Below are 25,664 nucleotides of genomic sequence, written 5' to 3' on the forward strand. Positions count from 1 at the left end.
GTTTTGATACTGTATTATTATGTTAGGTGTTACCATTGGGAGAAGCTGGGTGAAGGATACAGGAGACCTCTTTGTATTATTTTTGCTACTTTCTGTGAGTCCATCCATCATTATTTCAAAAGAAAAACTCAGCTCTACACATTTCTACAGCACAGAGTCTTACCTGACAACCAGATTCCCATCAATTTCCAACTGGTTTGGCTTACTGGCCCTTCACATCATTTCCACACTGTATCGTGCCTGGTTTCCAATGATCTGTGCCACAGCACTTAGCATTCATGTATATTTACATATGTATTGCATATATTTACACATGTTTTATATATTGTGACTTAACAACATAGACTGTATAATACTGTCTTATCCAATAGCTCGTTCCTATGTGTATATATTATGACTCCCAAGCAAGGCTGTGAGCTCTCTCTGTCTTTACCTCATGGCTCTGCATGGCTGATGCATGGTAAGTACTCGATAAACACTACTTAAGTTACTGAAAAAGCAAAAAACATTAAAGGAAATAAAGAGAGTTAAAACCCTTGACCAAGTTTTTCCTTTCTTTTAACAGACTATAATTGTAACCCAGAAAACATTTACTATCCCATGATTAGAGTTTAAAGGCTGTAGAAGACAGCATATTTGTCTCCTTTCATCCTAGTTATTACCATGAACAGGCAGTTATCAACTGAGAAGCACAAAGGTTAATCACAGGTGTGTTGTTTTAACACTTGCCATAAAATATTTCTGCAGTTCACTGAGGAAAATGCTGAAGAAGCACTTCGCTAACTCCGGAATCCACCTTTCTTCCACGTAATCTTGTCTGAATTAGAGCTGAGCAGGTTTGTTTAAGCTGAAAACTTGGGTGAAAACCAGAACAGGTCAATTTTAAACTTTACGAGGAATGTGAACCTTCAAACAAATACGAATGGTATCTCTACACTGAGAAATTAGAAACATATCTATTGATTTAATAGAGTATATTCTTAGAAAAAGTACCTGTTTACTTAAACTGCTATTTACAAGTTAAAATATGTTGGTTGTAGCCTGGAAAGAATGACTAACTATAATTGTTTATCCAATGTGGCCCTATGTGATACAGAACAATCTATAAAACAAAATATTTAGTGAAAAACAAAGATCAGAGTAGGTGCGTGGTATTCTAATTTTGCCATTTGTGCTTTTAAAATGAGAGAGGGAATTATATATATTTATTTATATACTTTTATATTTTTATGTATTTATTTACACATGTACACACATATACATATATAATATGCACACATGTATTTGCATGTGCTTTATATGCATGAAATCTCCCTGGATAGATACACAAGAAGCAGGTGTCAACAGCTATCTCTGGTGAAGAAAACTGAAGGACTAGCAGATGGGTTGCGAAGAAGATTGCGTTTCATTGTACACATTTTTCCACTGTTTGAATATTTTACCACATTCATGTATTACCTTTAGAAATATTGCTTTTTATCTTATAAAATAAAACACAGATTAAAAAAACAAAACTACATAAAACAAATTAATGTTTTAGTGAATTATTATAAGGTAAACACTCTTATTACTACCTACCAGGTCAAGAAATAAAACTTTGCCAGAACCCAAAAGCTTCTTACATGCTCTTCCCCAATCACATCCTGTCCTGTGCTCCAAAGTAACCACTATCTTTATATTAATCATTTCTTTCCACTAACCTGGCTTTAATAACTTGCTTGCACTTCTTTATAATTTTACCAACCATGTATTCCTAGCTTCTGTAGTCTTGCCCATTTAAAAAAAATCTTTTCTGTTTCTAATAAAGTGTAGGTTCTCCATCCGTTCTTTCCTTACACTTTTTCTACTGAATAACCCAGCCCATTTAACCTACAGAGATTTCTCCTAATCTGGATTTTGCTGATTGCACATTTATAGTATAGTTCAACATGTTCCTCCTATCACTTTTCCTGCAAATTGACAGCTGAATCCAGAGAATTGATCAGACCATTTGGCAAGATCTAGGTGGTGGTGTGTTCTTTCATCAGATGACACATAATGTCTGATTTTTGTTCTTCATTATCAGCAGCATTTCATGTTCAATGCCTAAGTTCATTAACTTATTGGGGATTGCAATCCGGTAATATTCCAATCCTATCATTTCACTTTATTAGCTGAAATAATTTTATAAGAAGAGTCTTCCACTCATCTACTCTTTTGTTACCCAATGCTACAGTTTATACAGGAGAACTTTGATTCTTTCCTTTCCTCAGTTTTCAAGATAATATATGGTTCTCTGTCATCCACAAAAGGAGACCAATCAGTGAGATGATTAAAAAAAAATTTTTTTTTAAATTGTGAACTCATGGATTTAAGCATAGCTGATGGGTATCAGACTGTGGGAGTCAAAGTCTAAGATGGCCCCCCAATGATCCCTGCCTTCTGGAATTTACATGCTTGTATAATTGTTCAAAGTGTCGGTCTGTGTAACGAATAAATTACAGCAAAAGAGTTGGTATGTCACTTCTGAGATTAGATTATAAAAGTCTGCAGCTTCCATCTTTGGTGCTCACTTACTGGACTGCTCTTACTAGCTCTCTACACTCACTCTGAGGGAAGCCATGTTGTAAGCAGCCGTCTGGAGAGGCCCATATGGTGAAGAACTGAAGCCTCTTGCCAAGAGCCATGTAATTTCCCAAGTGAATCTTCCGTGCCCAGATTCAAATGAACCAATTCCCAGTGGACATCCTGACCGCTATCTCATCAGGGACCCTGAGACAGAACTACCAATTAAGCTGCTCTTGGATTCCTGACTCTCAGAAACGGTGTGGCTTTAAGCAATGCTTTGGGGCAATTTGTTACACAGCAATAGATAACTAATTTGCAATCTATTGCAATTCTTATTGTTATTGACACTCAATTTGTCCCATATTTGGTTAGTGGGGGCTCCTCAAATTGTTTCCTGAGTTATTTGACATAATCTTAGTCGTCTTTAATAGCTTCTCTGCAATCTGAAATGGGAAGCGATCCCAGGGTTTTCTTAATTTCCTGCTCCAAAACTAGAATTTGCTATTTCTCCAGGAAGTCCTTATTTATTTTATTGGAAATGGTCTTGAGAAAGACCACAGTCTGGTTGCCATGCATGGGTGCATGGTTTGTCATTATTTCTAGAGCTTTTCAGTAGAGGGATAAAATATCCCTTGTGAGTTATACTTAAATTTCCAATTCAGATTCAGGATTAAATATTTTTATGTAACTTCTTTTATATTAAATCTGATTCTACTACATGAAGAATCCTGGCTCTCAAGGTCAGGGACAATAAAATTAACTATCCATTAATTAGTAATTTGCTTTATCCCACACAAAGACACAACAGTCTCAGAAATAATTCCAATACTACCACCAATCATTACAATTTCTAAAAACCATTTAAAAAACTTTTTGCACATGCTACCATAATTCCCCTTTTTAAATAGTTGTACCGTATCTACATTCTCAGATAATGTAGCTATTACATACTACACACTTTCCTTTTTTGATTCTCATTTAATGTTACTTCTACAAATAACCATACATGGAAACTGAGGTAAGGATGCAAGGGCAATAAGATCGAATCAGCAGAGAATAGTCATAGAAGGCTTGAAGGCCTCATCAAGGAATCTTAATTCTATCCTAGAGGCAGCAGGAAGCTTCTGGAGGATTTTGAGTCAGGAACTGGATAGATTTTTCTATGTTATATAGCACATCAAATCTCCCACGAAATAATGCTCAGGATCATAGTTCTCTTTTCTCCCGCTCCACAATGACTGACCTTGTCCAAGGCAGGTCCACTGAATTCCTACTAAAGCCCCTTCCTCTTTGTTGGCATCTCTGCTTTCAGCCTTTTCTCTTTTCACCTCTTCCACTTCTTCAGCTTTATAACGTGACCTCATCCCATCAGCGTTTGGGTTAGGTTTGTTCCTTGGGTATCCTTTGATTGCCCGTATCATATTAATTGATCATTAGTTCATCAATCAAATGTTTTGTGATCCCCTATTGCCTACAGGGCACTCTGTTAGGGACTGAGCCTACAGTGATGAGCAAAAAGAGAACCAAACCCTTGCCTAGAGTCAGAGACAGAAGCTACCATATTTTGTTATCCTATTTATTGCACTGTATTTTAACTGAGTTCAGAGTATCTGGCACTTTGTAGATGCTTAATAAATGTTTATAGACTGATTGAATGAATGTATAGAAGCTTGGAGAGTTCTACTTATACAGCCACAAGAATTATCATCAGCCCCGGAATGGTAATAGCAATCTCATCCCTTCTCAGAATTACTGATCACATGAAAACAAACTCTAGGTCACAGGTTGGCAAACATTTTCTACAAAGTGCTAGGTGGTAATATGTTAGGCTTTATAAGCCATATGGTCCCTTTCACAACTACTCAGCTCTGCCATTGTAGTGCAAAAGAAGCTATAGACAACTCGTAAACAAATGAATGTGGCTGTGTTCCAATAAAATTTTACCTATAAAAACAGGCGGTGGGCCGGATTTGGCCTATGGGCCCTAGTTTGCCAACTCGTGCAATAGATGATTCCACTTTTGTCTGTTTTTCAGCACTGCCTTCATATCTGCTCCATACTCTATTCTTTAGTAAGGTAACTTTAGTTGCTACACTCAACATCTGAGTTTACATTTTTTTTTTTTTTTTTTTTTTTTAGATATAGAGAGCATTTTGATGGTTGCCTGATGGGACACATTAGGGAGATGGATGAAGGGGGAGGGGGATTAAGAGATACAACTGGTAATTACAAAATAATCATAGGGATATAGCGTATAGCATAGAATATAGTCAGTAGCATTGTAATAACTAGGTATAGTGTCAGATGGGTACTGGATTTATTAGGGTGATCACTTCATAAGTTATATAAATGGATAGGAACTGTAATTATTTATTAAAAATTTTTTTTTTCAATGACAGTTGACATACAATATTGTATTAGTATCAGGTGTACAACATAGTGAGTTTACTTTTAAACCCGTCTGATATCTGCAATTGTAATATTGTGAAAGAATATGTCATTTGAAACCCATCAAACCTGTTTTACTCATTGGTTGGTCTTTTGGCAAGTTACTTTAGCTTTTTTAAACCTCTATTTTATCACTGTAAATGAAGTTTGTCTTTTTTGAAATCCTGACTATGAAGATCAAGTGAGAAACGTATATTGAAAATCAAACAGGAGACAGTTCACAAATATGCCCCACCCCTTTGTCCAGTCACCTTCTTTTCTTCCTTCAAATCAAATCATCAGATATTTATTGAGGATCTATTATAGCCAAGGCACAGCTTCAGGTATCTTTAGAATTATTCTAAATCCTCTCTGATACCTCTCTTGACCACTGGTTCTCAAACTTGGCTATGACACAATACACCTGGGAGCCTAAAAGTACTTGGGAGCCTAAGATGCTTGGGTCCCAGCATTAGACATTATGATATAAGTGTTATAAAAAGTGGCCTGGGCATCAGAATTATCCCCAGATAATTTCAGTATGCATCAAATTTGAGAGTCATTGCTCTAGACTAGGACTCTGGCTTCAATCAATTCAGAAGCCTCGTCTTCCATCTTTGCGTCTGACTCCTTTTTAATTGTTAGTACCTATAGGCACATCCTTATAGAATTAGAGTTGATTGAGTTCTTGCATATTACTCATATTTTGATATATTTATGTTAAGGACAGTGGAAAAAAGAGCATGAAATAATCATCTTCTTTTGCATTTGACATTTGTTGTTTAACTATCTGGCATCCATTGCCCTTTCTTATGGCAACAGCCTTGATTTTTATTTGGAGAGCCACCTCTCCCTCAATCTCAATCCACCTGGCCTGCTTGAGGCTTGCCTCTGGCCCTAAAAGCTTTTGAAACCAGTATATGAACTCTCCTAGCTACAGTTAGCATTGGTCAACTCTGAGTAAGTGTCATGATTTAGTTTTCTAGGATTGCTGAAAGACATACTTTTTTCCACTACTGGATTGCAATCTAAAAGAATATGGTTCCTGGAGGTTCTGGCAGCTATTTTATAACCACAAAGAGCAAGCTTGTCTGAAAACATAATAAGAGAAAAATGAACAAAGAGAGAGAGATCATTTGAGCCACAGTGTCTAGCTATTTCTCAAGCCAGGTGCACCATTAAACTGCTATGTGAACCAATAAATTCCCTGCTTCTGCTTCTGCCAATTCTACTCACCTGTTCTGTCATTGGCAACCAAAACAATCACAAACTAATACAACCTCCTGTCATCTCCCTTGGAACCAAATCCAATCACCCGTGTACACAGACAATATGTGCCAGTCACGCCCTAATTATTCATTCAACAAACATGTAATGAGTACTTTTGTATACAATGTTTGCCCTAGGAGAAGGAATTACAGTGGTACACCATCTTTAAGGACTGCACAAATGTTTGTGGAAAAAGAGCCAGCAACAAAACCATCCCCCTACTGAGTGTGAGGCCCTATGCTCGGTATTGAGGACAGAAAGGGTCATAAGCCAGGGTGTTTATTCACCAAGGTTTGCCATCAAATTGGAATGATGGCATGCACATAAAGAGATGAACAGAAATCTAGGCTGTTGGATGCATGAATTCCTGAGGATGGACATCAAACCCAAACTAAGATGCCTGTGCAGAAAATCTTAAGTGAGCACAGACACCATAACATTTCCATTTTCCTTTGAACCAAAATTAGCTGGGAAAGTGTTGCAAAAAATGGGAAAGAAGAGCTAACAAGAGGGGAAGAGACATTAGCAGCTTTGGAAGTTATTCTAAATAATTTTTTAACTAAAAAAATAAGATACTTTGTGGATTTTATCTGTTTGCAAATTAACTATGCTAATTTTTTAAAATGTGAAGACTGCAAAAATCCCTTCCTCCATTCCTTCCTTCCTGCCTGCCTTCTTTCTTTTCTTCATGCAACACTATTGCATACCTATTATGTGCTAGACACTGTTATATACTCTGAGATTTTAGCAGTAAATATAAAACAACATCCCTACCAGTTCCATTCTAGTGTCTACAAAGCAGAAAGTAAACGTTCTCGTTCAACCCCCCAAAATGGCCTCTGTAAATGGTTTGGTGTATATTCTTACAGACATTGTATTAATAAATGTAGATACTGGTATTTATTTGTTTTTATAAAAAAATAAGATTATACTATACTTATTATTTTTTGAAACTTGTCTTTTTAAACTTAGCAAAATAACTTGGATTGGTTTCATGTTAATAGATACAAATTCACCTCATTCTTTCTATGAGGTATGTCATAGTCCATTGTATTTAACCACTGTCCTGTTCATTAACATTTGGTTGTTTCCAGGTTTTCACAATGAGCAGTGTTGTTGTAAAAAAATGTATGTCATTTCTATAATTTTTCAAACACTCAGAAGTGTTAATTAAAGTTCTCCAAAATGGAATGCATTGATCCATAGTGGAAAAGATGTGAATTAAATTCCTTTCAGGTAAAAAACCCTATCTACTTCCTTTTTTATTCATCACTGCCTTATTGAGTACTTAATAAGATTTTACACAAATGACTAGAAAATATATTCTGAAATCCATTAATATAAGTGCAAATTAAAAAACAGATAAATAATCAAGTTATTTCCATAAAATCTTCTATGTACCCAGCTCTGTTCTAGGCTCAAAGAAGAGAAATTTGTATTTTTCTTGAAATTAAAGGTCACCACAATTGAAATGGGCAAAAACAGTCAGTATTCTTCTAATGAAATTCCTTCTATTATACCCAAATATCATTTTCCTTTTTAAGAAAGACAATAATTGAAATATTGATAGCAGTTTCATTTCTAAAACTGTTATTACTGCTTCAGATAGATTTCAAAAAACAAAAAAAATTATCTTGCTGAATAGAAACACACAGCCATGAAACAGTATTTCTATTAGAACCAGGATTATTTGACATTTGAAGTCTACCTCCAGATGGTCGGTCCATCCAGTCCCTAACTGGCTATTTCCAATAATCAAAATTATTTGTCTTTTCATTCACATAAAATTGTCTCGTCTATTTATTGAACAGTTCAGTTGGTGTTCTTTCTGTTCCACCAATGCAATAAATAAATAAATAAATAAATAAATAAATAAATAAATAAATAAATAAATTTCAATGGCAGCTTAATTAATTAAATAAGTTGTTTAATTAATAAAAATATTTTTTTTCAGGAGGAAACTGCAGCAATTTTATTTGTCATGTATCCTTAATTGCGTGTTTTAATTTCATGGTTTTGGCCTGTGATCACTTAAAAACAATCATCAAGCAAATCTAAACGACTAACTGTAATTGCAAGATTTTACCTTTTTCATTTTATGGTGTATAAAATCTGGCATATGAGAAAATACAAGAACGACAAAAAGGTTCATTCACTTACCCTCTTCATAACCACAGCCAGGGTAAACTTCATTCAGCCTTAGGCCATTGAATTTTATCCTGAAGTTTTCATCTACCATACAATCAGATAAACTCCAGTTTCTGAGAGCAACTAATGGAAATAGTGCCGTAAAAAGAATTGCCAAACAAATTTCCATGTGCTTAACCTGAAATGGAGAAATTGCAACACGAGCTAAGTAAAAAGTTTCTGGCTGTTTTTAAACCAGAGATGGTGATTTCACTTTAAGCAGGACCTCGTGACTAAGATTGCCTGGTCCGGGAAATGATTAACACCCCTGTCGTCATCTGCTTGAGCCCTCCAGCTGCAGGAACTCGGTGGGGGGCGGCAGGAACTTTGTCAACCCGGGCATGTGTGTCGTGAATCCACTATCCTCCTGAGGTGGGGTTCAGCGTGCAGGTAGGGCTTAGAGCTCAACTTCAGTGTGAGGTTATTTCAAGTGAAAATGTATTCAGAACCTCTGCCAACTTCGTTAGTGATTATTTTTACTGAACTGTTGTTATAAAAGGTTTTATTTTTACTTTTCATTTCTGTGCCCCACCTTAAAAGATGGATTATCACTTAGACCCTTTTTCTTCCAAAGTTTTGTGAGTATTTCTGTGTTCCCCCAGCCTTGCTCTCTTCCCAACTATGCTTGAATCTAAAAATTTCAGTCAGTGTCTTTTTGAACTGCCGGTTCTCACTCTTTTGGAAACCAAAGACCTGGAAAAAACGGGCAAGAACTAATTAACAGGTGTACATAACTTGGAGGCACTAGAAAGTCATCAAATTGTTTTTTTCTTTAAATGATTGTTATTAATACCAACTACTACACGATCGTTTCTTCATCAGAAATGAAGAAGTAAAAAAAAAAAATCTCACCCAGATATGAGAAATAAAAGGCAGAGATTTACTTAGATAATCTTCCATGCAGTGTCTTTCTTGTGAACAGGAGGCTGTGATGACATTGCATACGTATGGCTTCTGTTAGGTGGAATTCCACTCCACCAACAGGGCAAAGTAGATAGTACATTTCCTGGCAAATGGCCAAGGAAAGTCAATCCTGGGTCTCAAATACAGTGTTGAATATCTTTAGAACTAGTTGTCCATTGTGTTTTTTAATGCTACAAACTTCACTTTCCTCATAGCCCTTAAATTGCTGATTTGGAAGTAGCCTGATGACCAAGAGTTCTTACCATCCTTCCTGAGGTATTTACACAAATTGCCAAATTTCTTTTAGAAACTCAGTTGCATTTCCCTCCTCGCCCATTACCACCACTAAATTAAGCAAGTTTGAACTCTTTCAATGCTGTAAAATGATTCTAAATAAATTTAACTAGTTATTAAAAAATATTTAATAGGTGTAAAAAAGACAAAGTAAGGAGAAAAAAATGTTCCTGAAAGAAATAATTCCTATCCTTAGAGAATTAGGAACATATTGATTCCATGAACAAGACTAGGATTATTATTTTAAAGGGAATATTCTGAGAATAAACAAAAACTCTTAAAAATTAAAAGTGTAGTAGCAGAAATAAAAGTACTCAATAAGGTGGCTGGAAGATAAAGTTGAAAAAAATATTCCAGAAAGTAAAACAGTCACCCCAATAAACTTTAATTAAAAAAAAAAAAAGAAAACATTTTAATTTTTAAAAAAGAAAGTAAAACAAAAAGACAATAATGTAAAAAATAAGATAGAAAGCTAAGAAAATTAGTAAACCAGCCCAGAAAGTCTAAAATAGAGAAAAAACACAGTCAAGAATATTATCAAATAAGAGATTCCAAAAAATTTCCTAGAATACAGGAGCCTAAATTTCCAGATTAAATGAGTCCATTGAGCACACAACACAAAGTATGAAAACAGTTAAATTATTGTGAATTCTAGAACAGTGGCAACAAATAAAAACTTCTACTAGCTCTAAAGAGAAAAATGTTATACAAAAGCTAAAGAATAAGAAGAGCATTGGATATCTCAACAGCAATATTGGAAGCTAGAAGACCAATGGTCCAATGCTTCAAATGTTTGAGAAAAAATTATTTCCCTCAAAATAGCAAATCCAGCTAGACCATAAAATGTGAAGTTAAAGACATTTTCAGGTGTTCAAGATGCCAAATTTCCAACCCCCCTCCCCTCATATCCCCCTTCTTAAGAAGCTGCTGGAGGATTGGCTCCATAGAAACAAAGGAATAAACCAACACTAGGAAAGTATCACATTCATGGAACAGAAGATCCAATACAAGGAAGAGTGAAGAGAATCCCCAGAATAGTAGTGAAAGAAGAGCCCAAGATGAGAGCTGTGAGGCAGACCCAGGAAGTAACTAGACAGAATTGAACAGGCCTAGGGAATGTGGGGAAATTTTCTTCAATAAGTTGCAAATAATAAAACTTTTAGGACATATTGAGATTAATTTACAAATTTGGGAAGAATTGGGGTTTAAAATACTAGTAAATACATAGAAAAAGAAGCAAGCAATAAAAACAAATTATTAATTCCAGGAAAAGAATAATCACAGTATATTTTCCTTTTCTGAGCAGATAAGAAAAAGTAATCATATAAATAGCATTTGCATAGTTATGATATTGTAAATCCTGGATATTAAACTAACCAAAGTTATAATATTTCTATATGGGAAAATGGGTGTATATGTGTGGTGGGATTGTAAAAGAGACTTAAATCCTCAGTTTTTGTATGAGGTGTCAAAACTAATACATAAAGCTAATCAAGAAATAACAATAAAAGCATTTATTTCCAATCAAGATGGCAGAGTAGATAAATGCTGTGCTTGCCTCTCCTCATGACCACATCAAAATTACAACTAAAACACAGAACAACCATCAAGAATCACCTGAAGTCTAGCTGAGCAGAAGTCTTGTAACTAAGGATATACAGAAGTAGCCACATCGAGACTGGTAGGAAGGACAGAAATAGGAACAATCTGGTGCCACACCTGTATGTGGCAGTTAAATTCGGTAGGGATATCTCGCCTGTGGAAGCCCCACTGGAAGGGAGAATGGTTCCAGCCCCACACCAGGTTTCCCAACCCAGGGTTCCAGTGCCAGGGAGAGAAGTCCCCATAACTTCTGGCTGTGAAAACCAGGAGAAATTGTTGCTGAGGGAGACAGAGGGCTGCTGGAGTCCCAGGCTCTCCTCCTAAATGGACCATGTATGGACTCACTCGCAGACAGACTCGCTCACTCTGAGCTTCAGTGCTGGAGGAGCAGATTGAAAGTCACCAGGGACATATGGGGAAGAACTGGATTGTCTCACTTCAGGGTGATGGCTGGAAGGACAGCTTTCTCCTAGACAGAAGCGCTGGCAGAAGCCATTGTTCCTTTGTTGAGCCATTCCCTCTCCCAGCATGCAGATGCAGGCAACCACCATATCTGAATCTCCATCAACCTGCCTAACACTGTTTGCCCTGCCCTGGTGATTCCCTGAGACCCTGTTCCACCAACTTTCAGGCACACCCAAGCTACAACCAGTGGCTTTTCCATACAAAGAGCCTATCTTGGTTTATGCTATGGAGTTTCCTAAAATATTTTAAAGGTTCACAAACCCCAAATAAGCAGCATTGATCTCAGTGTGCCCTGTAACACTTGATAAGCCTGACACTAGTGGCAGCCAGCCTCAGTTCACAGCTTAGTCTCTCCCAGGTACTGCCAAGCCCAGTGCTGGTGATGACTATCTATGGGTTGCTTTGTGGCTCATTCTAGGTGGTCCTGGGCAGGGCACAGGCTTGGGGCTGAACTTGGCCTGTGGTGGGGCCCCTCCCAGGAGGTCCTGAGGCTGGCATGTCCTGTGGACAGCTTCTGACAAAGCCGGAATACCACCATCTTCCTCCACAGATGACAAACCCAAAGGGCATACTGGGCAGGCACCAGAGCCCTCCTAGAGCAAATTCTGCTTCACAGAATCAGTCCCTGCACAACAGCTCCTCCATTTTAGTCATGGCCAGTTCTCAAAACCAATCAGCTTGGTTCAATCCCTCCCATTAACATGCAAACAGCAACCAAGTTTCCACTGTAACAGGAAAACATACACAACCCACACAAGGGACACACCTGGAACGCCCAGGCCTAGAGACTAGGGAGACTGTGCCATTGGGCCCCACAGGACACCTACTACATAAGGCCACTCTACTAAGACTGAAAGACATAGCAGACCTACCTAATGCATAGAAACAAACACTGGGAGGCAGCCAAAATGGGGAGAAAAAGAAACACGTCCCAAACAAAAGAACAGAAAAAGTTCCAGAAAAAGAACTAAACAGAGACAAGAAACCTAGCAGATGCAGTATTCAAGACACTGTTTATAAGTATCCTCAATGATCTCAGTGAGAACTTTGAGAGATAGGAAACAAAAGTGAAGGTAGAAAACATAACAAAGAACCAGTCAGAAATGAAGAATACAATAACAGAAATAAAGAATACATTAGAGGGAATCAACAGATTAGATGATGCAGAGGATTAAATCAGCGATTTAGAAGATAAGGTAGAAGAAAACTTCCAATTAGAACAGCAAAAAAGAGAAAGAATCCAAAAAAATGAGGATAGTTTAAGTGGCCTCTGGGACAACATCAAGTGTACCAACATTCATATCATAGGGGTACCAGGAGGAGGAGAGAGAGCAAGGAATTGAAAATCTATTTGAAGAATTAGTGATGGAAAACTTACCTAATCTGAAGAAGGAAATAGACATACAAGCCCAGGAAGCACAGAGTCCTAAACAATATGAACCCAAAGAGGCCCACACCAAGACACATCTGAATTAAAATTCCAAAGGTTAAAGACAAAGAAAGAATCTTAAAAGCCCCAAGAGATAAGCAATTTAGTTACCTACAAGGGATTTCCCATAAGACTGTCAGCTGATTTCTCAACAGAAACTTTGCAGTCCAGATGGTTTTTGGCATGAAATATTCAAAGTGATGAAAAGCAAGGTCCTGTAACCAAGATTACTCTATCCAGCAAAGCTATCATTTAGAATTGAAGGACAGATAAAGAGCTTGCAAGACAAAATAAGCTAAAGGAGTTCATCACCACCAAATCAGTATTACAAGGAATGTTAAAGGGACTTCTTTAAGAATAAGAAGAAAAAAACAAAGATAAAGAATATGAATAATTAAATGGCAATAACTGCATACCTATCAATAATTACTTTAAATGCTCCAATCATAAGATACAGGGTAGCTGGATGGATAAAAAAAACAAGACTCTTAAATACACTGCCCACAAGAGACTCACTTTAGATTGAAAGACACACACAGGCAGAAAGAAAAGGGATGGAAAAAGATACTTATGAAAATGGGAAAAAAAAAAAAAGAAAAGAAAAGAAAATCTGTGGTAGCAATACTTATACCAGAAAAAAACAGACTTTAAAACAATGTCTTAGGGGTGGTGCCCATAACACCAAGGTTGCTGGTTCAATTCCCACATGGGCCAGTGAGCTGCGCCCTTCACAACTAGATTGAAAACAATGACTTGACTTGGAGCTGATGGGTCCTGGAAAAACACACTGTTCCCCAATATTCCCCAATAAAAATTAAAAACAAAACAAACAAACAAACAAAAAACCAGAAAAAAACGAAACAAAAAATGTTTAACAAGAGACAAAGAAGGACCTAGTAATCCCATTTCTGGGTATCTGAAGAAACCCAAAACACTATGTCAAAGGGACATGTGCATCCATATGTTCAATGAAACATTCTTTACAATAGGCAAGAGATGGAGGCAGCCTGGGTGTCCATCAGTGGATGAATGGATAAAGAAGAGGTGATACATAAATATAATGGAATTCTCATCCATAAAAAAGAATGAAATCTTGCCATCTGAAACAACATGGATGAACCTGGAGAATATTGTGCTAGTGGAGTAAGTCAGACAGAGAAAGACAAATGCCATATGATTTCATTTGTATGTCGAATCGAAAGAACAAAATAAACAAACAAACAAAACAAAAAGAAATTTATAGATACAGAGAACATTTTGAAAGACTTTTTTTAATGGAGAATAGTGTTAATAGCTGCTTTAAAATCTTTGGTAATTCTAACATGTGTCATCTTGGAATTGGCATCTATTGATGTCTTTCCCTGTTTCTTTGCATGTTGAGCATTTTGCACTGTGTTCTAATATTATGTTGTGAGACTCTAGGTCTTGTTAAAATTCTCTAGAGGTTAATTATTATTTTTTTTTTAAGTAAGTACTTAACCCATTTTCATTCAGACTATAAGTTCTGTCTTTTCTATGGTCACGGTTCTAAGGTCAGTTTAATTTCAAAGTCGTGGCTATGTTGCTTTGGGCCTGTCCCATGCATGCATCCCTCAGACATTAGTGTGGGATTTGGGTGGAAGTTTACATTATGGTTTAGTTCTCAAAGCCTTTGCTATATGGCTTTCAATTTGTCTCATGCATATGTACCTCAGGGATAAGCCTAGAATTAATGCCAGTTTACATACAGAATTATGGGCTCACTTACCTTGCTTTCTCATCTTCAGAATTCCTCCCTCTCTCTTGCTCAAAGCAGCTCCTTTTCCTGGTCTTCTGGCCAAAAAGATAGGTTTCTCTTAGAGTTTGGGCTGTCCATACTGCCACTGCAGTTCTGTTGGGTGTTCATTTTTGGTTCAAAGCTAGGAGAGAGAGTAAGAAATAAAACCAGATAATTTAGCTCTGTGTAAGTTGCTTTGCCAAGTTTGATTTCCATTCCCAATCTAGTAATGCTTTCATTTAGTTTTCAGAGACCACAGGTGCATTTTAACTAAAGCTTTTAGTTGTAATTAGTGTGAAAGAGTATATAGTGAGCTTACTCCATCTGATCAGCTCTGAGTGTCCTCACTTTTTGCTCACTTATTTTAAAGCATTTTCCTACATCATTAAAACACTTTAAATAACATCATTTTATGATTTCATTGGGTTCTATTATACATATTTTACTTATCTATCCATTTACTTAAAAGCTATTTTTTACTTATTTCTAATATTTTACTATTACAAATAACACTGATATGTAAATTTGTATCTAGTTTTTGGATTAGTTCCTTAGGATACATTTTAAGATAACTACTAGTTTAAAGATTACAATAATGGTCTTAAAGCATACTGCCAAATTGCTTTTCAGAAAGGCTTTGATAAAATAAAGCATTATCTGTAACTTTTGCCAGTTCATATAAGAAAACAGTATCTTGTTTAAAATTTGGGATCACAATTGAGCAGAAATGTTTATTTTTCATGCTCTTGTATATTTTTTCTTTTGTAAACTATTTTCCATGTTCAATACCCATTTATTTGAAAAATAGTTTAATTATAAATTTGTTATGAATTATAAATGTACGAATTAAGTAGAAATTATATGTGTATCTGACCATTAGTACAAAACAAAACACCAGAACAAACCAGAAGCTAATGAGATTGTTTAAGGTAAGGGGAACAAAGTGGGAAAATCAAGGGAATAAAAATGGGGTAGAAGAGTTAGGGGGAGTGACTTATTACATGTTTTTGTATAGTTCTGACTTATGGAATTATGTGAATGTTTTACAAACTTATAAAATTAAAAAAATAGATGGGAAGTCAAAATTGAAATAGAAACAGAAGCAAATGAATCCAATGATACTACAAATAAATAACATAACCACGCTGAAGGGAGGGATGGGGAAAAAAAAATCAACCTAACTTTGGAAAACAAGATTTTAATTGAATATCCAAAAGATAAAGACAAAAAGTGTATACCAATATTTCACTCTGATTAGTAGGCCTGTTTTTCACAGAAGTGTGGGTTAGCAGTTTCCAAACTATGTTATGTACATTTGAGAACTGAGAAAATAAATATACTGTGGACATAAAGTCCTCGTTTCTTTGCTGGCTGGCCATGGGGACTCACTCTTAACCTCTGGAGGCTGTTCTCAAGTTCATGGCACATGGCTCCCTTCATCTTCAAAGCCAGAATTAATCTCATGTCCAATTCCTCCCACACTTTGCATCTGATTTTCTCTGTCTCTGACATCTCGACCCATATTTAAATGGATCATATGATTAGGTCAGGCCTACCTGGATTATCTCCCTATTTTAAGGTTAACTGGTCTGGGACTGTAATTACATCTGCACAATACTTCACAGTAGAACCTATATTAGTGTTTGATCGAATAACTGGACGTTACACCAGGGACTGGGAATCTTGGCACACATCTTAGAATTCTGCCTACCAAAGGGTCACATCAAAAGGACACAAGACACAGCCATCAATAAATATAAATTGCTAGAATATTATTGTTAAAGTCTGTGGACTCCAGATCATTTGATAGCTTAAATTCCTTAAAAGTAACCTCTATCAGTGTTTGCTTCAATCAACTTCAGGTACTGTCAGAGATCACTAATACTAGTTCATCCATGTGTCTATCATCAGAAACATAGTGAAAACATGCATTTCAAGTACTATATAGAGAGATGTATTTAGTGCCCACTATGGGTTTCCCACAGCCTTCAGATCATTTTATCCCACTCTGCTCCTCCGACGGTATTAGTGCCCCCCTTTTCTGAAGAGGATTCCAAGGCTCAAATTGTTTAGTGAATGACAGTGTTGTACAGCTGGCACTGGTTTCCATCCATGAACCTTGTAAATGCAAAAATGCACTGCAGATGTTAACCAGTATTCACACAATAAATAACAAAATACATTTTGATAGGGGAAGAGCACAAGAGCCAACTTAAAGGGTCTCCCAATGGCTAAATCTGGGATAATTTGTGCAACAAAATAATGATATAAATGACAGAATAACATAGAATAAAATATATACCCATTAGTCTATATTGATGTGAATAATTGAATAAAGAAATGGGGATTAAAGGAAAGCTCTCAGTAGAATTCCAATTAATAAACGTAGACGGGATGATGGAAATAGTAAATTATCTTTTGAAATATACCATGGCAATAAGTATTTCAGGTAGAATCATCAGTAGGTTCTAAAATTTCTGGGTATGAGAAATGGGATATTTACATAGTCTCAAAATATCTTTCCAGAAGACAATTATCAATTACAAAGGAGAAAAGTGTACAATAGAAATACCTGGCAGACACCACCTTAACCAAGTAATCAAAGTTACAATCCCCAATGAGACAAGTTGACATCCAGTGCCTCTTAGTGTGTTGCACTGAGAATACATCACTTCTATGGAGTTCTTACCAAAAATGCATAATTATGAGAAGCATCAGATAAATCAAAATTGATAGCCATCCAGAAAAATAACTAAACACTACTTTTCAAAAAGTACCAAGGTCATGAAAGGCAAAGAAATTCCAAAGAATTGTTTGATTAGAGGACACTCAGGAGATACTACAAATAAATATAACATGTAACCCTGGATTGAAATCTGGGCCAGAAAAAGACATTAGTGAGACAATGGTGAAATTTGAAGACAGCCTATAGGTTTTGTAGTTTTAGGTTTTTGACACATATCCTTTAAAAGACTTGTCTGACGTCACTCTTTCCACATCCTCATAATAGCATAATAGCATTGTTTCATTTTCATAATCATATTGTGGTAATGTAAGAGGTGACAGGGAATCTGGGTAAAAGGAATACAACTTAAAATAACACCTTTTATTTTTTAATAAAAAGAAATTTTATTTTTATAAAATATTATTTTTCTAATTATTAAGATTTTAGTTTCCTAAAGTCAGTGTTACTGAAACTGTGGTCTCTGGACATTATCTTTCGCGGTCCATGAGAATATGTATTTTTTCAATATTACGTAGTTAACATTCAGTATTACATTAGTTTCAGGTATACAGCATAGTGGTTAGACAGTTATATAACTTACAAAGTGATACCCCTTGTAACTCTAGTACCCACCTGGCACCAATTATTACATCATTGACTATATTCTCTATGCTGTACCTTACATCTGTTTTGTAACTATTTTGTAACTGCTACTTTGTATTTCTTAATCCCTTCACCTTTTTCACCCAGTCCCCCAAACCTCCTCCCATCTGTCAACCATCAGTTTGTTCTCTGTATATGAGTCTGTTTTGAAAAAAAACCACTTTTAAATTTCCATCTCAATTACCAACAATGAAATTTTGCCAAGTTGAGGTTTACTTAGTAACTTTTTTAAAAGAATGGAATTATTTCAAATGTCTCCACATATATATATATATATATATATATATATATATATATATATATATATATATACATATATATATATACACACACACACACACACACCCTACATGTATATTATCCAGTCTACATATTAGACATGTATGTTTACATTAAAATATACTTATATGAAACCTTTAATGTTAACAGTAAATATTTTCTCTGACTCTTTACCTTATGGTTTTAATTTGCCACATTATGGTTGAAAAAGTTATCTGAGCTACTTAATTTCCCATGAGATTTCTCATCAAATAACCACCTCCTATTGTTCCTTTGGTGGACATGTCTTAGTCTTTACATTATTATATAATACATTTAGCTTATTTCCAATGTTTTACTATTTGATCTCTGCAACGGACTTTTCACACACACATCTTTGGGAAAATGGCCTAGTATTGTAAATGGTCCTAGAAAATCGATGGCTTACCTTCCCGACAAGAGTGCCCATTTATTCTGTATTTATCGAGTTTACTATGTGACAGGCACTAGAAGAGCAGTGAAAGAAAATGGTCAAACAGGAGGGAAGAAAGTTTACCGTTTTATATTTTTTCACAGTACTTTAACTGCTTCCCCCACTTCATTATCCTTGCTATTTCTTCAATTCCAATTCTTACCCTGAAACTTCTAGTAGCAATTTAAAGTGGAATGAAGTACAACTGTAGGAAACATGTTTATTCAAATTATTTTTTGTACCTAGAATAATGAGAATTAAACAAGATGATGCAGGTAAAGTACTTAGTATATCAATAAACATAGTCTCTCTGAGGTAGATACTATTTATTATTTGTCATTTTACAAGTGAGCAATTTGGAGATGAAAAATAACCTGCTTAATGTTACAGTTAGAAAGTGGCAGTACAGGACTTTGAAACATGTCTGACTCCAAAGCCTTAACTCTTAACCACAATACTGTACAATTTGCTTCTGTTCTAGAATACTCTTATTAATGTCAACCCATATTTAAATCCTGCAGGACACACAAAACATAGTCCCCCCCCCCCCCACTCTCATTGGCATTTATCATCCTTCCTGAATTTGGGATCTAATATCATTAACAATAAAAAACATACAAGCAAGGACGAATTACTCAATTACAAAGCCAACACTGGGATCGCAATACAAAAGTTAACTAACTTAATCACTGACAGTCATATAACTCAAACACAAACTGCTTATTTTATTTCTTTAACAATGAAATAGTAATAACACAATAATTTAGTAGTAACAAAGAGATCAACAGAGCAAAATAAAAACAAAGCTAAGAGGCATTGCTTCAGATCAAATTAGTTATCTCCTTTAAACAGGAAAAACTACCATTAGTCTAGTGGTTCTCAAACCTTTCTGCACATTAGATGGATGGGGGGGAGGAAGGAGGGTTGGTGCTTAAAAAATAGCTATACCAGGGCCCACATCAGAACAATTAAATGAGAGAGGGGCCCAGGCAAAGATTTGGGAAGTGTTGTCAGTGTTGAGAACTACAAGTCTAAAGTAATGAGCAATAAAAACCATACCCTCGAGGCAATTCAAAACCAAGAAATTTAAAAAAGAAATGCAATAAACTTCTTTCCTTATTCTGAGAAAGGGGAAGGGAAACACCTACTCATTTCTCATTGTTCTTTATCCATTTTTGAGAGCCCAAAGCAGAGTTTAACAAACATCAAATATTGGAAGTTATACAAACAGGCTACCCAAAAGGAAATTCCATTTCACATTTAGAAAGCTCTTTTACAGTAATAACAGCTTTCAGAAAGAAACCCCCACATTTTAAGTTTGCATAGATATTTAAGTCAGCTCTTTGTTCAACTAAGACTCAATAAAGTGTATTAGAAAGCATTTTATTAATACTTATAAAACAATATTCATTTCATGTACCACAGATTAACTTTTTGGTGCAGAAATATTTGTTTCCCACTTATTTCTAAAACTGTCAGAATTCCTTTTTATATGATCTGTACCTTCAAATTTAGAATCTAATCATACATTTTTAAGAATGCATACATAAAATACTTCCCCTATTAATTGCACTATATCCTTGACAAATCCTATTGGGAGTTTCAGTAGTGACTACAGGCATTTATCTTTAAAACAACTTTTCCTCATTTTTCAGGTCTGGGAATGAAATCACATCAAGTATGGAAAATAACTATTTTCCTTAAGAATACATAAATTCACTTAGAGATGTCTCCTCAAATTCAGAAAAACCCATTTCTTCAGCTCCTCTGTCAGGACTCCATGTCAATTTCAACCACTTCATTCTTGCACTGAAGCGTTGCTTCTGTCAGGTTGTCTTCATTTACATCTTCAATGTCTGCCAGATCAATAGGTGGTAGAGGATTCCTCCAGTACAGGAAGGTATTATACTGCCAAAATTCTTCATTGAGCTTTAAGGGGAAAAAAATGTTCGACTTAGAAAGTTTTTTCAGGAAATAAAATTTTTGTAAAAGCAAACCTAAGATTTTGCAGCCTTTTATTTTGTATCTTCAACAAATATACACTTTTAATTCTATCTAATCAAACTACTTCATGGACTCAATCAAACCTGTGCATTTTCGTATTTATGTATTCGTGAAAGTATTTGTTAGTAGTTCAAATTTAAGAGTTTCTTTCAAGAATAACTCTGCTGAGATTTTTCCATTTTCAACCAAAGAAAATGTATGAAAACAGTCTTAAAATGTTTTACCTTTCAGTGAGGAAAACATTTTTATTAAAAAAATACACACATACCTTAAAACTTATTTTTGGACTTTTTCTTGAGGTTTGGTATTTTAAGGGATTGACTTTACATAGGCTAAAATATTTTGACAATCTTCTAAAAAGTATTAGGATATACACAAGGTAAATAGCAAGAAAATCTTAAACTGATCATTTTGTTAAAATATCATTTGGAATAAAACATGACTTTTAAATCAATGTATCAAAATTGATAAATCCAAGTGAGTGCTAGCCCCTTAAAAATTCCACAGCTTATTCTGAATGACTATAAAGTTGTTTCAAGTAACTATGAAGTGAACCTGATGTTCCAGTGCCATTCAGAATTGGCCAGAATTTCAAAAGCATCCCAAAAAATACTTTGTCCAAAGGAAGCACCAATGGAATCATTATGTGCAGGCTTCCCAAGGTGACTATTCTGAAGGGTTAACACCCTTCCCAGATGAATATCTATATATCTGTAGTCTATGTTGTGTCCTTGTTAGGTTCACACTTGCTAGAACCTAAGCATTACCCAACAGAAATATAATGGAAGCTACATATATAATGTAAAATTTTCTAGTAACTACAGTAAAAAAAAAGATATCTAAACTTCATATTTGACCTAATATATCTAAACTGTTGTCATTTCAACATGCAGTCAATATTTTAAAAATTAATGAGGTATTTTACAACCTTTTTGTCTAAGTTTTCAAAATCTGGCAGGTATTTTACACTTCCAGAACTATTTAGACTAGCTACATTTCAATGCTCAATAGCTGCATGTGGCTACTTTACTAAGAGCAGGTTTGTAAGGAAATCTCACTAAGGAGTTTATTCAGTGCCTTAGACACTAAGACTTAGAGAATTAAGGGTCTCTCTGGAATTTCTTAACCCTGGGATAAAGACGTAATAATTCAAAGGATGCCATGAAAAATTTCACTTTAATAAGTAAATAGAGTGAAAAACAAGGGTCTATTTTTTTGCCCACTGGGGGGAAAAAAATCTCTTGTTCAAATTACCTACTTATAAACATGGACCAAAAAATGATCCTTTAATGCGATCAATATAACCTAGTAGCTAAGAGCACCAACTCTGCCACCAGACAGAACTGGGTCTGCATGCTAATTCCACCACCCACTAACTCTGATCTTGACGTAAGTGTCTCCTAATCGGTAAAACATAGGACTTTCATGTGAATTAAGGTTTAGCATTCTAACTGCTCATTCTTGCCTGGTATTATATCCCAAACCTATGAATCATTAATTACTTTCTTCCAACAGAAAACATTTTTGCTTACTTTCTATTAAAAATATCTAACAGTAAGGGTGAGCACTAACAGCAATGAATCTGCATAAAGTAGCACTAACATGAGAAAGTATGAATATTTAATGATGTAATACTTGGTTTTATTTTTCTGGTAGAAAACAAAAACCTGAAACAACTCAGGAACTATTCTGAAGTTCTAAGACAGAAAAGAAGTACCATTATTCTGCCCAGATTCTATCTTCAAATAGAACAGGCATAGTTGAGAAAATTTTTCCTAAATGAGATCCCAAGAGTGAGCGCAGGGACTTAAGCTTTATTCTGAGCACAACATGAACCAGAGAAACATTTGCTGTGTGAACTGAAAAAACTTTTTAACTTCTCCCTGTTTTATCCCATTTTCCCTTGGTAATTATCTGTAAAACCTTTAAAAAAAAAGCTGCATCTTTGGTGGCAGGAAGAAGAAAGCTGAACACATCTCTCTCTTAAGTTTGCAGAAGAGAAACAGCTTAAGGAACATGAAGGTTCCTGGGCTTTTGCCAAAAGAGAACAGGGGACTAGTCCTGGTGAAAAAGGAACCCTTAGAGCCAAGTTTGTTTACTGTCATGAGCTTGTAGCGACTACAGGAGAGCTGCCTAATGCAGTCACTACTGTAGAAGACAGGTGTTTCTAGGAGATTCTAGTCAGGTGTCTGTGTCAGTCTACTAAAACATTCTTCTTTGCCTGTCATTTCCATATTTCCTTCTTATCAATTTGTGGCATATTGCAGTCCATATATTCTGGTAGGAAAGACAAGCCTATGCATGGGTGGGGTCTGAAGAGGAAAGCTTTCAAACTACACAGTACTTATCTCCGTATCAAATATGTTTGGATGACTATCATTCTGTTTTTTTTAGGTTTTGCACATTGGAACCAGACATGATTTAATTGGAAATTCTAATTCTTTATTCTATTTTTAAAACTTAAGTGCTATCATTCGGTTTTAAGTAAGCCGATTTTGAACACCTAAAAGCAATCTGAAGAAAAGTCTAAATAAGGCTTATGCTTCCTAAATTCCAAGGAAGCTGGAGGTATAAATATTTACAATTTATAATTTCATCCAGAAATGCTCATCATGATTATGTCTAAAAGATAATTTCTTAAGACAGGAAAAGATCTTGCCCAACTATAAAATTCTCATTATCTTATCGGGTTTTTCACCAAGAACAAGTCATGCAAAGGAACCTCAATTTTTTTTTTATTTTTTTTTTCGGGAGAGGCAAGGTATTTGAAAAGTTCTGCGTAAGATATTTAATGGAGAGATGTGGGGTGGATGCTATGATGCAGCGGTTGAAGAGTTGGTGACTTCTGAGCCCTACACTTGGCTCTTCAATCTCCAAAGCTCCTAGTAAGTCAACACCAAATTACCAAAAAGCAGTCTGAATTCCTAAGTCTGGACCAAAGCTGTCAAATAAACATATAACACCAGCCACAAACATAATTTAAAATTTTTAGTGGCTGTATTAAAAAACTAAAAGAAACAGGTGAAATGAATTTTAATCTATTTTATTCAATCCAGTATCTCCAAGTTATTTCAACATGTAATCCATATAAAATTTTTGAGACCTTTGAAAGTGTGTAGTTTACATTTACAGTACCTCTTAATTTGGATTAGTCACATTTCAAGTGTTCAGTCGTCTCACATGGCTAGTGGCTGTCATATTTAAACAGCACAGATCTAGATAAATCAGATCTTCTGATGTGCAGAGATGGAGCAGACTCAATGCCCAAGGAATAGGAACTCTTCAGAGGTCCTCATATATGATTTGCCTTAGGGCCAAGTTAATTTTCAACAATGATCCTTTTTCATAGGATCAGATTGTGAGTTAAAATGCCTTTTCCTTAGGTATAGCACTTGCTCTCTATAAGAGCTGCACCATGAGTAAAAAACGTCCAATTGATGGCTACCACACTGGTCATCTCTTTAGAAAGAAACCTACCAAGAATTCTACAAAAATCATCATTAAACTAAGGAAGGCACGCTACACCTTTCTCAAACTGTGCTGTCTTTGAGCTGAACCTGTCTATGGTTCAGTCAACGTTTTCACCAAACTCCAGTCCGTCATGACCCACGCTACTTCCCTCTCACATAACGGGCGTTGAAGCTGCAAGGCCGTGTCTATCTCACTCGACGGTCTGTTTCCCCTACTTCAGCGAAATGCTTTCAGCCCGTGGGACTCTCCCAAAGCGCTGCCAAGGGTGGCTTCGGGAGCCCTCGCTGTGTTGCCTGGGGGTCGGCGTCCGTTCCTGACGCAGGGACCCCAGCTTTTCGCCTTTTGGGACGTCTTGACGAACACGAGTCTAGAGAGGGCCTATTTGTTCCTTCCCAAGGGTCGTAGTGCAAGGGAAAAGGTGGACCCCACCCGCCCCTGGAGCACCCAGCCCACCCCCAGCCCCTACCTGGCGCGGTGCAGGCCCCACGTCTCCCCGCGGGGACTCTATGCGCCCCGCCCCGTCATCGCCACTGCCCCTAGGGGGCAGGTCATCCCGCGACTCCTCCCCCGGCCCACCGGGCTGCTCGGGCGGCTGCAGCAGCGGCGGCTCGCCGGTCTCTAAGTCGCGGCCCTCACGCTCCGCGCCGCCGGGAGTACTAGTGTCCCCTCCATCGCGGCGCTTGCTCGGCGATGCCGAAGGCTCAGTCATAACCGCCGAGTCGATTCTGCGCTTTCGGGGCAGCTCCGAGACGCCGAGGGGCTGCCCGGGATGCGAGACCGCCTGCGGCGGGACCCAGCGCGGTAGTGGCGGCTCCTCCGGAAAGTCGCAGAGCAGGAGCCGCTTCCAAGGCACGTGGAACGTCAGCGGCTCGGCCGCACGCCGCTTGGCCATGGGCCCCACAGGCTCGGGCAGAGCCCGCCGGGCGCGGAAGACCGAGCGCCGATAGCTGCGGAGGCGGAGGGTGGGGGCGGAGCGCGCCAAGAAGGGCGAAGACTCTGTTGGGGCGAGGCGGCGACACGAAGGTGGCAAGGGCGCCTTGGAGGGGGCGGGGCGGCTGGGTTCTCCACTGCCCTCGCGCTCGGCGCTCGCAGCCACGGAGACACGGCCGGACGTTGGGGAGCAACCGCGAAACGGCGGATATTCGAACCTGCGCACAAACGTGCGCTTCCACACTCGCGCCAGTCAGGCGGA

The 25,664-nt window shown here is 36.9% G+C and overlaps 2 protein-coding genes across 4 annotated transcripts in view; both read right to left on the minus strand.

Moving 5' to 3' along the window:
* The window catches only part of TRPM6 (transient receptor potential cation channel subfamily M member 6), a 138,580-nt gene extending 129,907 nt beyond the window's left edge, over positions 1-8,673 (minus strand). The window contains exon 1 of one of the 3 annotated variants that reach the window (XM_019736695.2): positions 8,404-8,658. In XM_019736695.2, the coding sequence (XP_019592254.2) occupies positions 8,404-8,436 (33 nt within the window). In that variant the 5' untranslated portion in view covers positions 8,437-8,658. Of the gene's footprint in view, positions 1-8,403 lie in introns of all 3 variants that reach the window. The other 2 variants (XM_019736693.2, XM_019736699.2) reach the window with 2 other exon arrangements.
* Positions 8,674-19,308: 10,635 nt separating this feature from the next.
* LG04H9orf40 (linkage group 04 C9orf40 homolog) lies at positions 19,309-25,664 on the minus strand. Its single transcript, XM_074330570.1, has 2 exons — positions 24,939-25,664; positions 19,309-20,926 (listed from the first exon to the last, which is right to left on the minus strand). The coding sequence occupies exons 1-2, from the start codon at positions 25,362-25,364 to the stop codon at positions 20,768-20,770; spliced, it is 585 nt and encodes a 194-aa protein (XP_074186671.1). The 5' UTR covers positions 25,365-25,664; the 3' UTR covers positions 19,309-20,767.

The sequence above is a fragment of the Rhinolophus sinicus genome, linkage group LG04 (assembly GCF_036562045.2).
Source record: "Rhinolophus sinicus isolate RSC01 linkage group LG04, ASM3656204v1, whole genome shotgun sequence".
Lineage (NCBI taxonomy): Eukaryota > Metazoa > Chordata > Mammalia > Chiroptera > Rhinolophidae > Rhinolophus > Rhinolophus sinicus.

What these genes read in the sequence shown, in the direction of transcription:
- LG04H9orf40 (XM_074330570.1), bottom strand. Translation starts at nt 25,364, where the DNA reads ATGGCCAAGCGGCGTGCGGCCGAGCCGCTGACGTTCCACGTGCCTTGG. An exon ending in TGGGGCCTGCACCGCGCCAG is followed by an intron (nt 20,927 to 24,938) that starts GTAGGGGCTGGG and finishes TTCCCCTTAAAG; the next exon opens with CTCAATGAAGAATTTTGGCA.